This window comes from Epargyreus clarus, unplaced genomic scaffold (genome assembly GCF_041222505.1).
Source record: "Epargyreus clarus isolate Ecla_fem2 unplaced genomic scaffold, WU_Ecla_fem_2.2 ptg000004l, whole genome shotgun sequence".
NCBI lineage: Eukaryota > Metazoa > Arthropoda > Insecta > Lepidoptera > Hesperiidae > Epargyreus > Epargyreus clarus.
The window spans coordinates 12,783,027-12,798,075 of NW_027332212.1; the positions used below are offsets into that span (position 1 = coordinate 12,783,027).

The window sequence follows — 15,049 nt, forward strand, 5'->3', positions numbered from 1 at the left end:
CTTATCAGACTATTAGAAAAATGACTGAACAAACCATTGCAGTGGATAGTACGTTTTTATGCATATGAATGAGTTACCTTTTCGACATTTGTTTCTCCACCTTGAAAGATTTACTTTAGGCCCCTGATCCTAAGCTGGGGCTATGTGAAAAGCCCTCGGAAATTGCGAAAAGAAGCCTATTACTTTATTTCAAAGGATTAAAGGATCCCTGCCACCGTTATCAAGCGAGTTGAGCACAGATCAACTGTATTTATATAGGATTGTTTCGGGTGTTATATCATGTATTGTACCAGATGACTTGGCCCAAAAATCACCTGGGAAGCTATCATATGCAAGGTGGTTAACCCTTGCAAACCGTGTTATGCGTCTGTATGCTGCCTCGGAAAATCCAAGTGGGAAATGAAAAGATAAAAAAGGCATCAATAACTTTATGTTCCCAAAATTCACGCCTTGGCTTATTAAAAGCTAAGCTGGAGTCTCGTTCAAAAATTCCGAAATTCGTGACTAAACAGGATTTTATGGATTAATTTAATTTTTTTACCTACTCTTTCTTTGTTTATCTACTTTTTATCATAAATATAATTGTGTTATATACTCTTGATTCCTGATGTTTTTGTAGCACTTTATAATAAATAGCAAATACCAATTTTTAACTTTTTCGCAATTTTTGGTAGCGAGGCGGAGGCATTAGATGGTAATCAAAAATTATGAAGAAAATCACACTTTACATTCTCCTCATGATACATCCTTTCCGCACTATTAGAACTCCAAAATAAAAAGAAAAAAAATCTCATACTATAATAGGTCGCTCCTCCCTAAATTAATCATGCTTATAGAGTAATAGATAAAGTATAGCATTCATAATGCAATAATTTATGATATTTACATAACATATACGGGATAACGCTGTAAAAAGTAAAATAGTCACAATGCAAATAAATATAACAAAATGAATATGTGTAATAGTTGTAAATTAAATTTCAAAATATCGATATCTATAAACAGTGCATTAGCACCACTAGGATAAAATATAGATTATATATTATATCCCACAGATAAAAAAGCCGTAACGTTTATCCATATTGGATGATAACGCGATTTTCGGATATAATTTTTTTATGAATTATACATTTAAATGTCTAATAATTACCCCGAATAGAGGCGCTCATAATCTCAACAAAGAGTGTAAGCGCTGCGCCCGATCATAAGCGCTAAATCCTTCGATTCCCGCTGAAAACCCTTATATACAACTTAAGTCTCTTTCAGAGAACAATCAAACAGCAAGGAGATTACATAGTTGTTTATGATCTGTACTGGCCCATAGAAACTCGGCATTATACCTCGCAGAGAATGGGAGTAATAATAACAATACAAATACATGTGTAATGCATGTTTATATCGTTTATTAAGAAACCGTAATAAAATATAAGATTATACCAAAATATTACTAAGATTAACACTAGTTTTGGAGAAACTGTAAACATTATCGTACTCTTATCGTATTGAGGATTTCCACTAATCCACTGTGCACTTTTAGCACGGCCAGTTTTGTTTCAATCATGGTAAAGTCACTCAGCTCCATCTGGAAAAAGTTATACCTCAATATTTAATAGAATTTCTCTCCATTTAAATTCAGTTGCAAGATTTGATTGTTGACGACCATACGACCTAAAGCGACAAGGTTAATAAAAGCTTGTAATGAAACACATTCATGTAACAATGGCAATACTATCATCATACTGCTGTGTTACATTTGAAAGATCGAAAACATACATAGATCTGAGACCTTTCAATTTCGCCCTCGGGCTTAACAACAGCACCGCATCTGTCAGAATTTATGTCCCCAACCATATTTGGAGATTGTGATCTTGTAATATTACTCTTAAATATCCAAAACACTCTTCTGTATTATAAAATTTAAACATTACCCCGTCTGGAGGATCTTTATCCCTTGGTGGAAACCTCCCGTACATCCGCTCACATATTGCACACAAGCCACACCAAGTCCGATATTTCAGGGTATCTGCATCAGACTGAAAATAAAAAAAATCTAAGATTATTGTGTCGGCGATAATTATTTTTTAGATAATGTTCTATTGTCTATTGTCTATTGAGTATTGTCTGACAAGATTTTCTGTTTAAACATATTTAAATGACTACATAATAAAACATCTACCTCTCCTTTATCGCCGCCTTCTTTCAGTTTTTCCTTTCTGTACCCAGTGTCAAGTAGAGTTAACTTGATCTCATCTGGAATATTTTCTTCCTCTTCATACCCATCCCACTCCATAGTACTTTGGAACTGTTTCGTTTGCTCCGCCGTTAAAATGCCGCCCATCATCAGCATAAGCCCTTCGGGTATATCCTGAAATATAAAATATTTATGAAATCCCATTTATTTATTTATTTACTCTTTATTGGCCATGTTAAAAACAATGTGGTGCAAAAGGCGGACTTAATGCTAAATAGCATTTTCTCCCAATCAACCTTAGGGATGTGCTTAAAAATTGTTGACAATAAATTATTCGAGTGTAGATCAAGGCTATAATATACATTTAAAAATGTTTATGGCGTCCACATCGTAACAATAATTGTTATAATTAACCTGTGTAAATTGTTTATGGCGTCCACATCGTAACAATAATTGTTATAATTAACCTGTGTAAATTGTTTATGGCGTCCACATCGTAACAATTATTGTTACGATGTGGACGCTATAAACATTTTACCAATTATTGGTCCATTTATTTTTATCAATATTGATAAAGGACATCAATAAAAAACTGCCGTTAATGTTTGAATAATGAGTTTCTTACGGCGTCGCTTAAAACCTATTTTAGATAATTAACGTTTATGATTGTTTGGTCGTTAAACTATGAGATACAGAATGAGCTACAATGAAAAGTTAAACTGGAGCATTGGAATTGAACATCAACAGCGCTCCTAGCGGCTGTAAAAATAGCAGCTTTCTGCGGTCTGTCGTTAATCATATAATGAAATATGAATAGTGAATACATAATAGATATATTGTTCAAACATTTACTTTAATTGGCATCCTGTAACCCCTGGGTCGGAATTTTCGTAATACTGTGAGGTAGAGAAGTTGCTTAGATTTCTTCAGCGTGACGAACCGTGCAGCGTACATCATTGGTGTGATTGCTACAAAAAAATATATCCTTAGTCCTAGATTATATTAATGTACGATAAAACCTAAAAGTGTTAGCAAGTGACTGAATCTCATAATATAGTATAATCAAGGTTGGTGTGGGAGAACACGTGTCGCGCGAATCAGAATTTGAATCAACGCGTTGTGTGGTCTTGTGGCAGCGTCTTCCGGTATAGTCCGCGCCAAACTACTAGTCCGCTCTGAAGTCATTTCGCTCAGGTGTAGTCACAGAACCAATCCGGTCGAACACAACTACAAGCATATGATCTGTAGCAACAGTAAGGATACACTAACGCAGCTATGTACCCGTGGGCGAGACAGGGCAACGGTCGGGTGGAGGGGTGTCCCGCGCTGTGTTCGTCCCGCAGATATCTACAATTTGCTGTTGCGACGCAACTCATTTCTATATTCAGAGCAGACCAGAAGTTTGGTACACTATACGCAATATGATTGCAAGCTCACCCTCTAGCGCATTGGAGTCGATGGGTAATCCAAATTGCAAATTAGTACGTAAGAACACGCGAGATATATGCAGCCAGGCGATCAGGCTAACGGCCGGGACGCGCAGCCCCCGCACAGGATCTGCATCTCCGCATTATGTGTTCATCCGGCAGCCTATATAGCACCTCCTCCGGTACACTAAATTATGATTGTACGTTCACCCTCCAGCGAATTAGCGTCGATTGACAGGACAAACTGTGCTTTAGTACGCGAGAATATGCGGGGTATATGTAACCACGACGCCAGGCTGACAGCGGGCACGCGCAACTCCCGCAGCAGGCTCTGCATCTCCGCGGTTTATGTCCATGTGGCAGCGTACATAACACCAACTCCAATATACAGTATGTATGGTTAAACGCTCACCCTCTAACGCATTAGAGTCGATAGGCAATCCAAACTGCGCGTTGGTGCGCGAGAACACGCGCGGTATATGTAACCAGGACGCCAGGCTGACAGCAGGCACACGCAGCTCCCGCAGCAGGCTCTGCATCTCCGCACCGTAAGGACGCTCGGGACGCGTGCGGAGCGCTTCTTCCAGCACGTAGCGCCTCTGAGGTCATAAATATTTGCATATTGTTAAAGTTGGTAAGTATATGATGCGTTCTGTAGGGGCACGATATACCTGTAATTAATTGAAAATTGATGATAAACTACAATTGTCAAATGAATCGTAAGCCATTTGTCGACTAGAAATATGTAAAAAGACAACATAATTCCTGATGTGAAATGACGTTTACATCGTTCAAAAATTTACAAATAAATGTTAAAAATGTAATAATGAATAAAATAAATGAAAGTGTAATATGTTTAAGAATTATAAGTGGTGTAATATTGTCAAGACTTCCTGTATTATCTCTAAAATTAATGTAAGTGTAAAACGTATTTTGATCCTTCGAGCCAGATTAAATTCGATTCCCTATTTCAATCGTTTACCTTACTGTAAAAGTATAGATTGGAAAGGGCAGCTCTATCACAAGGAATCCATTTTAATTCTACTTTATAAATAATCCTAACCTTAGTATCAAACTCGGTTTCAATCGCCTCCTCATCGACCTCCCGGTGCAGATACTTGAGGATGTCGTCATCGAGGAACGAATCCGTCTTCCTCGCCACCCCGCCCTTGATCACCGGTAGCACCACCACGTCGTCATCAGCTGCACCAGCGACAGAACCCCGCGAGCTGGGGTTCTGCGAGTCTGTGCCTATGCCCGCGATCTAAAACATTGCGTTTAATCAAGTTACTTACTCCCTTTCTTCGTATTATGCGTAGATATTGAATATAGCTGTATCAAAATGTATGAAAAAAATCATATTAAAACATCATTAACAGTAGGTACACAAAAATAATATATCCAGTCTTTATATAAAATCACAATACTGGTGAGTAAAGATAAACGCTAATGGCACGGACTTTGCAATAGGCGAGGAACAAATCTTCAAACAGATGATAAATTATTAATTTAGTAGACTATCGTTATTTTTCGGCGAGTTGTGCTAACCCAAGCTGTTGCTTTGCTTTTGACGTTTGAGCGTTTGCTTTGGACTTATCTTTTGCCATGGGTAATAGAAATTATCCACAAGAGAGCCTTACATAACTTAATATAACAATACTTATGTCATTAATAAATAATCAATAGACCTTATGTGTTGCCTAACAAAGATCGACATTTCACAACTTAGTGGTTTAATTATCTAAGTTCAATGACATTTTATACTAGACACGTTATACGCCCACTAACTTAAGAGAAAACTTGAGCGAAACTGCTTTGATAGCACACATGCACGTTTTTTAATTTACTTACCTTTAACTACATAGACAAATGTTCTATAAGGGACAGAGCTATTAGAACAATGTGATAAAAAAAGACAACTAGTGTTTGACCTTGCGTTTCAAGTGTACGCAAACGTAAATATTGACCATGGAATATAGTGACCAATGATTACTTCAGTCAAAACGGGACATCGATTTTTTTTATGTCAAATACTTTTTACTTGAAAAAATATAGTTAAAAATAATAAAAAACACGCTTTTATGATCAAATTAACTAAAAAGTAGAAAATAATTTTCAATATAAGTATCATTTAAGGAACAGTAAATAGTATAATTGTGCAAAAAATGTGGGGCGCTTTATGAAAACTGATAAATGGAGCACCCCATGTTTTTTTTTCACAATTATACTATTTACTGTTACTTAATTGACAATGGCAACGGTTCATTTCGGAGACAACGGCACGAAGCATCGAAAAAAGGGACTGTCCCGTAAAAACGGGACGTATGGTGGCTTTCCCATTGATCCGCATGCTTGTCAAAGACAAAGAAATAATGGAACAGAAGGTAAAAAATGTCCAAAACTGTCGATAATAGTTTTAGTATGTCGTTTACGTAGAAATGTTATAGTACAGTTTAACTAAATAAATTATTATTATATAAAAATATAATTTGAAAGAATGTATCTATACAGATGTATCGACTGGTTTCAAATATACGATTTAAAAATTGTTTATATTTATTATCATAGATTAGTAAATATTACTCACTCCTAACAAGAAAATGTACCCAGTTTTGAGAATTGAAATAGTTGCGTAAAAAAGTTTTGCCACGTCTCCGTGCTAAAATGTCTCTAAAATATTTGAAAAAATTATTTATTTATTATGTAAATTACGCAGTATTAGTTATTTATTCGTAAATTTTCTCTAAAAATGTTTTTATTTGACAAGAATTCAAAAAAGAACTTACTATTAAGCCGTTTCTGGCTTATTTCAATTTCAAGGCGGCGAAGTATCTTTACTAATCTATGTTTATTATTATCAGTTTTATTTTAAATACGACCAATAATTGCAAAGTTGTGTAAATTTTATAAATGTACTAGCTGACCCAGCAAACATTGTGTTGCCATATAAATAAAAAAAATGTTAAGGGTGAACAACCCTTATCACTTAAGAGATATGAAAAATAGATAGTAGCCAATTCTCAGACTTACTGAATATGCATATAAATTTTGGTGAAAATCAGTAAAGCCGTTTCGCAGGAGTAGGTACAGTAACTAACATTGTGATATGAGAATTTTATATATAAGATTCTAATTTTACCGTGGTTTTTTTGAGGATTAATTTCTGGCTATACAAAGATTGTTTATTAAATTATGTTTAGGTTAAGGAAGAAATACGACCTTAATGATTGAAATATTTATTCAATTAAAGAAATTTTAAAATACCTATACGGTATTTTAAAATTTCTTTATCTATCTTTATCCTATATAAATTTTATGGTAATATTTTTTATTATTTACCACAGGTATCGAAGGAAATTTAAATATTAGATACAGAATTTCCCATATATCGATTTTATTTTATTAAAATAAACCATAAAATGTTATATTTTGACTAAAAACACACTAATATAAAAATTAAGCAGTGGGATCTTAAACTATAACATACGACATATGAACATCGTCAGATTCAAGAAAATGTCACTTCTGTTCTGTTGATCTATGACCATGCATTTTGCGTCTTTATCACTTTCATTGACAAAAAACATACTTTGTCTCTTTCTGGTTACTCACGTAATCATGGCGGATCGAACACGAAAAATAAACAAAATTTAATAATTTCTCTTCATTTACGTGTGATAGGTGATTCCATGAAGTTTGTTTCTTTTTCGAACATAATTTTTGCATTTACGCATTGCACAAGAAGACATTTTGAGGCTTTAAATTCAAAATAATGACGTTTAACGTGTTCAGTGACATTCGTGTGTATTACTACGCCGCGCGAGAGCGACTGGACTTGGCTGGAGTCGTTTTACACTACTTGCCGTATTTTGTATGTTTCAAGTTTTGCCCGCTTGTGGCGGATCTTTAGTTATAGATCAATGTCTAAGTTTCACAATGTCTTCATACTAGACAAAGAAATCAAATTTCGATCTTTGGTAGGTAAAAATGGTTAGATTGATTATCATTGAAAACGGACGACACATATATGGTTTGTAGTTTGTACCTGTGTTTCGGGGTCTTGTTGCGTGTGCGCGGCCAGCCCGGCGGACGTGAGGCGGTCGCTGCCGCCGCGCGCCTTGCGACGCCGCTTGCCGCGCCGCCGCACCTCGCCACCTACTCAAACAAACAAAAAAACATTGACAGCCCTACCATGCGAAAGTCCAGCCCAATCCATCTAGTCTTTTTTTTTAATATGAGAGGAGTAGCCTAGCATGCAGTCCACCTGATGGTAAGTGACTACCCCGCTAATGGACATCTGCAATCGCTTCAGATAAGACTAGTTTCCTACTTGAGGTCGGCCGAAATGCGCCGCTTCCCCTGAGAACTAAGCTGGAAAGCCTCGGAAAAGTATGTCTCCCATACTCCTTTCAAACCAGAACACAGAAGCGCATAACGCTGGTGTTATTAGGCAGAAATAGGTGTGACGGTGGTGTTGCCGGAGTCGAACTGCAGATGATTTTACTACCTTACAAAATCTCTAGATATATATTAAGTCTCTATTTTGTATCAATGACTAAAGTAAAGGAAAACACCATTGAGATAGAAGTGTCAATCTATAGGAAACATATGAAAATAAACACCACAACATAGCACTACAACTACATAATGACGATCGATGGTGGTATAGTTTAGAATCAGGTGGTGAACCATATAAAATAGTGTCTAATCTTAAATCATCATGTCGTACCGTCATCCATATTGTTTAGAGCTTCAGTTCCATCGTCCTTGTCACCTTTTGACCGCTGAGAAGATGGAATATCTCCTTTTCCTTTCCCCTTTATCACTTTTCCAATGTTTAGTGCCTTCAATTGAGTCTAGTAAAAAGAAAATTATATAAATTGCAAAATAGGTTATAAAAAAAGTAATTTTCCAAGAAGGTAATATAAAAATATGAAATAGGACGAAAGTGAAGACCCGCGAGTATAGAATAGGGTTGAGTCAGCAATATACGAGTACCTCTAATTTCTTAAAAAAACCGTCGCTATCGAATGTAAGCTTATCCTTATGTGTTACTTTTCTCGGCAGTTTCACACTAGGCAACTTAAGCCTCTTACGCTGCCCAGTAGTGCCCCACGAGGTCATAGAAAGCACAATGTTCGAGGCCTCTCGCTTCCTGCTTTTGAATGGATAGTTGATCACGATTCTCGTTACATGCATCATGCTACACTCACAGGCGACTGGTGCTATCATCGGAGGCAACGCCACCGGTTTATGCTTCTCCCGTTTAGGTTTCAAATTAGGAGTTGTCAAATTGTCACCAGTTACAAAAAAGTTCTTTTGCTTTTGCGTTTTCTCCTTCGGCTTGTCCTTTTTTATTTGCAAAAGCTTCGTTTTCGATATCAAAAATGGTAGCATGTTGACTTCGAGTGAGCGAGTGATACGTGCGTCGTGATCAAAATCGATACAGGAGTAACTTATCATATCATAAAGATAGACGTGAGCTAAATTGTGGATTAATTATTATCACTCACAAGTATTATGCACGCTCTAGTAACTCTTCGAGAGGGTAGGTGCGGAAAATACCCAAGGCTTTCGATACTATGGGCAACGTCACAAATTACGGCCTGTGCTTATGACAAAATTAGCCTACCAACTACTATCTACTGGAGGATCGGTATTATTATTTTAATAGGCGATACATTTGGACATACTTGACATCATCCATGATACGTCCATGCAACATGTTTTTATTTAAATTTTATCAATACAATCGTTAATAAAATATGTAACGTTTAGTTATATAGTGACTGCAGTTTTATAATTGAATAATTTCGCTGAAATACACTTTACATCTCCTGGGTTCATCGCTTATTCGTAACCTATATTATCCAGGAGAAGTTAAGCAATTGAGCTAATATGATCTATTCTAAGAGAAAGGATTTCCTAAAATATACCTTTTTATTATTCCTGACGCTTAGTGGTTCCTTGACTAGCACTGTTCTCTTCGACAGTACCAGCGGAGAGGCCAGGGGTGGCAACTGTTCACACTGTCCTTTGATCAGACGGTTGTGGGCCCCCTCTGAGAGATTCAGAGAGGGTAGTGTGGAACGTTCGTTGGTGGCGCTAGTGTTGTGCCCTATTGTCATCTCGGATGTCGTGTAGCCATGGTAGTAAAGGGTTTCCTGCAATGAAAATACGTTTTTAAATCGATATGACGATAACACATTCAAAATAATGGACAGGTCAAACAAGTACAAGTGAAGTGAAGTAGCAAACGAGCATGCAGTCTACCACATAATTGGTTATTGCTATCCATGGAGCTCTGTAATCAACCTTCTTCGCCATAACGAAACACCTCGTGAAGTGGTGGTAGTTGTATTGACATTCAAAAAGTGCTCTGTAAAGAACCTATATTGAATAAAAAAAAATGATTTGATTTGATTTGAACCCTCAATAAGATTAAGTAAATTTCTATCTGAGGTTGGTAACAGAGTGTTGCTACCCCTGAGGACTAAGTTAGAAAGCTTCTGATTAGTTTAGTCTTCCTGACGAGACCTCCGAATACTTAACACTGCTGTTATTAGGCAGAAATAGAGTGCCGCCGGAGTCGAACCACAAAGGCTCTACCACTTTGAAAATGATTGGAATTAAGGTTAATTGATTTTGATTTGTTTCAGACGTAACTGCTAAGGTACCTAATATGTAAAAAAAAGCAGTAGGTACACGTGCAGTACACGCAAGCGAAGCAGCGCCTATGGTCTAATTTATAAAACAAGGCGATATTTCCACTTTTAAATAGTAAGTAACATAAATATACGACGAATTAACTAAATTACATATACTTAACTAAAGTGAGATCAGATAGCAGTGTCAGACAACAATGTTACAACACGTGTAAGTGTTTCAAGCTGGCATTTAAGTGTAAACGAGTAGGTTATCGATTACAGTGGAAATCGATTGATAGATCACAATTATAAAGGTCAAGAATAACTAGTTATTTGCATGTATTGTGAGAAAATGACCAGCAATTTCGTTCAATGCTTGTATAATGAGAAAATAACCAAATAAGCAATTTAATTCAATCAGGAGCTTGGTTAAATAAAATTTAACAAAACATTTGTATTTTTAACGAGTAGTAGTAATGATACCAGAGGATGAATTAAGTAAATTCAAATGTATTTAAACTTCAGCATTAATTTTTTACAACAACGCTTTACAACGCTTTCTACACTCACAGCCCCACACTAGGATTCCCTGTGTCGTGGGTGCCATGGACACACACAGAGACAAATACACAAACACCCAGACCCAGAATCAGAAATCTAAATTCATCATTTAGAAATCTGTCTGGCCGGGGATCGAACCCGGGACCCTCTGCGCGTCAGACCGGTATGGTGACCGCTCCGCCACGCGGGTCGTCTTAGATCTTAAGATCTTAAGAAGGCCTATTTTGTGTCATAAATATAATTACCTACGCCATCAGTAGGTAAACCATACGATTACACGAAGTAAGGTTACAAAATCTACTTGTTTGCTATCAAGACTGAAACTGAAATAAATAATTGTTTCCTGTTCGTTTTGGTACATAGTTGCTTGAATATAAATCAAATTAATTATAGTAAAATTAACGAACCGACCTCCTGAGGTTAATTGTGGTTTAGTTTGGGGTAAACCAGTAGGTATGCACCTAAGTATGTTATTAGCGTTATTACTTTATTAGTGAAAAAATTGATGTAATTGACTTACAAATTCTTTTTCTTGGAATGCAGTTAACACTTAACAGATGTTACATAATATATCTTATATCTTATTATGTGATTGCTGATTGTGATTACTCACTTGACTATGACTTCGTCTAAGGTCCAGGACGATGGTGGTCCTCTGATGCGGCTGGTCCGGAGTGAGACACCTTCGAGAGCCTCGAGACTTCCCGCTCGCGAGAGTCGGGGCGGGCGTCAGCGGTCTTGAGTCGGTTTCTGTGTATCTGTAATGTAAACGATTATATTTTGAACTTAATTTTAAATCACTTTGATGTTGTTTACCTTTAAAAAGTATATTACATTACAGCTGCAATAAATACTGCTGTAATATATAAATAATTCTGGTTTATAGGCTTGTGAATCTAGAACTTAGAATTTACAATATTTATTGTAGTTTGAAGCTTTTTTCAGTAATTTCAGTACACATGGATCCCTTGTGACATAGACAAAAACTAATATAGGTACAAAACCTAGACCCAAAAGAGAAACGAAAATTCATCGTTGCATGTTTGCCTTGCCGGGGATCGAACACGGACTCCACACGTCTACTTGAAAAAAGTAAAATAAATATATATAGTTTATTTAATTCCCTGCATAAACGTTCGCCGTTTCAAACATCAGAATGTCTGTAGAACTATAAAAATGTTCTCACTTATGCTGTTAAAAATGCCCAACCACAGACAGACACTTCAACTTTATTTATTTGTGTAGAAGATTAAACGCTTCAACGTTTATTATGGCGGATCAACATACGAAAGATTTACAACATGGCTAATAAACGCGGGTCTTAAACAAACTATTTGCGGTTTATTGCCCACCCTATCCGCAGTTAAAAGTAAACAGGAATCCGTAGCTCACCTTCTAAACATATCCTCGGTGACGATGTCGTGTGGTGTTCTGTTCTTCTCCTTGTCACCATCCTGGAACTTTGTCAAGTCTTCGCTAATGAAGTTGCCTTTGCCCTCTAAAAACTGGAGAATGAATATGTAATGCATTTTTCAAATAAAGTTACAATGGAAAGATAGTTGTAAAATATTTGTTTAATAGGTAAGTGTTACTTTTAGATCATTGAGAACAACTGTTATTGATATCGTTGCATACTTTAATACTAAACATTTCGTTATAATAAATGATTCGAGAAACGACGAATGGTCCACTTGTACCCATTATCTAATTTAATAAAGCCCCCGTTGGAATGGTTACAAATGTTTCAATAGTGTTTAGTCTTAGAGGCAGTGGCGGATTTACCAGCAGGCTGAGTAGGCTTCAGCCTAGGGCGGCAAATTTGGGGACCGAATTTTCTTTGCTAGTTCGTTCATGCCTTAAACGTGTCATGAGCCGTCGCGGCGAGAAAAAAACAACGGGAAACATGTTCTGGGCCGACGTGGCGAGCAAAAACTAAGACACGACAATTGTAGAAGCAGGGGCTGCAAAAACTGTACAGCCTAGACCTTATTTTTTTTTAAATCCGCCACTGCTTAGAGGTCTCCTAACTTTGTCGACGCCAAGCATCATGGAGAACTCAGGCAACGTCAATTTCTGTACTTATGACTTCTAACATAGATTCTAAATCAAAGGAAACCAGATCTATTACAAATTCTTTTCTTTTTTAGACAAATGACCGTCTATTCGTCATTTTGCACTTTTAAGTTTTGTATCCCATTTAATTCTGACGTTTTTGAGCGTAGACCTGAAGACCATTACTTGTTATTTAGAAATTACCCAAGCATCCTTAGCACGTTTAACGAACTCCTTAGCCTCGGTGTCAGCGGGGTGGTTGCAGAGGACGGAGCAGGCGTGCGAGAAGGGGTTGTACAACCCCGCGTACGGTCTTAGCATAAACGGAGCCGGCGTCACCTCGCATCGTAGTTCTACGTTTGACTGAAATACCAAGTATAACTTATTATACCTAATAGCTATTCTGCGACTAATTAACACATTCTAAGAAAAGTAAATGTTTATGTTCAAGGTTACGAACGGCATGTCGTAGTCATTTTTCGGGTTCGATCCCTGGTCAGGCATATCTATGGTGTTTTTATATAGTTTCGGGGTTTTTGTGTGCCTACGAATTTATCTTTTAACTGCATGACTTAGGTAACACTGCAAATCCTACTTTTCGGCTCACCACTATATAGGAGCACGTATCTACTTACTAAATAGCTGCATTATATTAAAGTCCCCCCTAACAGGTGAGTTTAGTAACAGATGCATTATTGTTGCTTGTAAGCATTTGATACTAAATATGCTGTCTATATCGAACACCGTGGAATCTTACCTAATTGTTCTTAGAGGAAGCAATATCTGCGGCCTAGTTTCTCGTGATTTTCAGGAGTTAGAAGGTCTAAGTAGTTACATATTATAAGCGGTGGTGAGACCTTAATACGTCTCGTATAAATAAAATCTGTTATGGTTAGTAGTTGCAGCATCATCCATTTATTTCCACGTCATAACATCACTACAGCAAGGCTGGTGACTTTGAAAGGTATAAAAAATCCTAATTCAGTTTAAAAAGTAGTAATGCATCCGAAGGTAACTTTGATCCTCATTGATGCATGTCCAAGTCCATGCGCAGAATTGTCATTATATCCTAGTTATTAAGCCTATTGGCTAAAGTAACCAATCAACGGATAACCTAAGGGCTATTGGATTTACAGGGCACAGGGCTAGTTTGAAAGCAACAACTGGAAGTGTTGTTTAGCTATGATCCTAAAAAGGCTAATGGATTAATGGCTCACATGAAATAAACTCAGTGACGTGAAGCACGTGAACTTTGACTATAAAGTTATAAACACATTATTATAGAACAAATAGACTTACCCTTTGCTTCAGAAGGGGAGGTTTTTGCGGTACACTCGCCAATAACCCTGTATTGCTAGTTATTCCCATGTTTTCATGTTAAATGTCCTATTAACTAAATAAATATCAGACTCGTGTGAATTATTGTTCAGTATCGATCAAACAGTCTCCTAGTAACACAAAATAGTGATATCAAACCCTTGTACAAAATTACAAACTCACAAACATTACCGAAAACTAGAAAGTGACAGAATTACGGCAATCTGTTTTTTATATCTTCAAAAGCAGGTTTGAATAATAATCTACGAAAAAGGATTTTTATATAAATTTTAAATATTTATATAAAATTTATAGATAGTGTGTGATAGAGTACCTACCTACCTATTTTATGTTTATAGTTTGTTCAAAGAGGGGTAACTACCCCTATTTACCCCTAAATACCCCCCCTTCCCCCTAAATCGTTAGTTAACGATTTCATTAAATATTTATTTTTACAACTGCAGTGACTGAATCGTTAAATATAAACAAGATTAAACACAATTCCTTAATTGATCCCCCATCATTCGTCAGTAATGTAACACTATGTATGTTTGTTTACTAGATTAATTTGTATTACATTACAAATTAATCTAGTAAACAGGATGTTCACTGCTTGGTTTTACACACCCACTGATGAAGTGCCAAATGTCTCCGCTGAATACCCTTAATTATTATTTATTATAAAGATTTAATACAAGATAGATAAAGCGCTAGTAACAAGGTGTTTTATACGGTTTTTTTTATAAATAACCCTAACGAAAAGGCAGACGGACTATGATGGAAAGTAGTCACTTGTGTAGTCACATCATCAGACTCACCCTAACAGCAGTGAATAGTTCGTGTATATTTTTTGA

The 15,049-nt window shown here is 36.6% G+C and overlaps 1 protein-coding gene across 2 annotated transcripts; it reads right to left on the reverse strand.

Moving 5' to 3' along the window:
* Positions 1 to 1,375: 1,375 nt before the first annotated feature.
* LOC140757593 (uncharacterized) lies at positions 1,376 to 14,434 on the reverse strand. 2 transcript variants are annotated; one of them, XM_073093415.1, is made up of 13 exons: positions 14,178 to 14,434; positions 13,083 to 13,241; positions 12,219 to 12,286; positions 11,440 to 11,584; positions 9,555 to 9,782; positions 8,348 to 8,474; positions 7,664 to 7,773; positions 4,682 to 4,882; positions 4,031 to 4,217; positions 3,044 to 3,159; positions 2,177 to 2,365; positions 1,929 to 2,033; positions 1,376 to 1,582 (listed from the first exon to the last, which is right to left on the reverse strand). In XM_073093415.1, the coding sequence occupies exons 1-13, from the start codon at positions 14,244 to 14,246 to the stop codon at positions 1,484 to 1,486; spliced, it is 1,803 nt and encodes a 600-aa protein (XP_072949516.1). In that variant the 5' UTR covers positions 14,247 to 14,434; the 3' UTR covers positions 1,376 to 1,483. The 2 variants fall into 2 exon arrangements, with proteins under 2 accessions (XP_072949516.1, XP_072949515.1); XM_073093414.1 differs by having other exon boundaries at positions 12,219 to 12,331; positions 14,178 to 14,433.
* Positions 14,435 to 15,049: the final 615 nt, after the last annotated feature.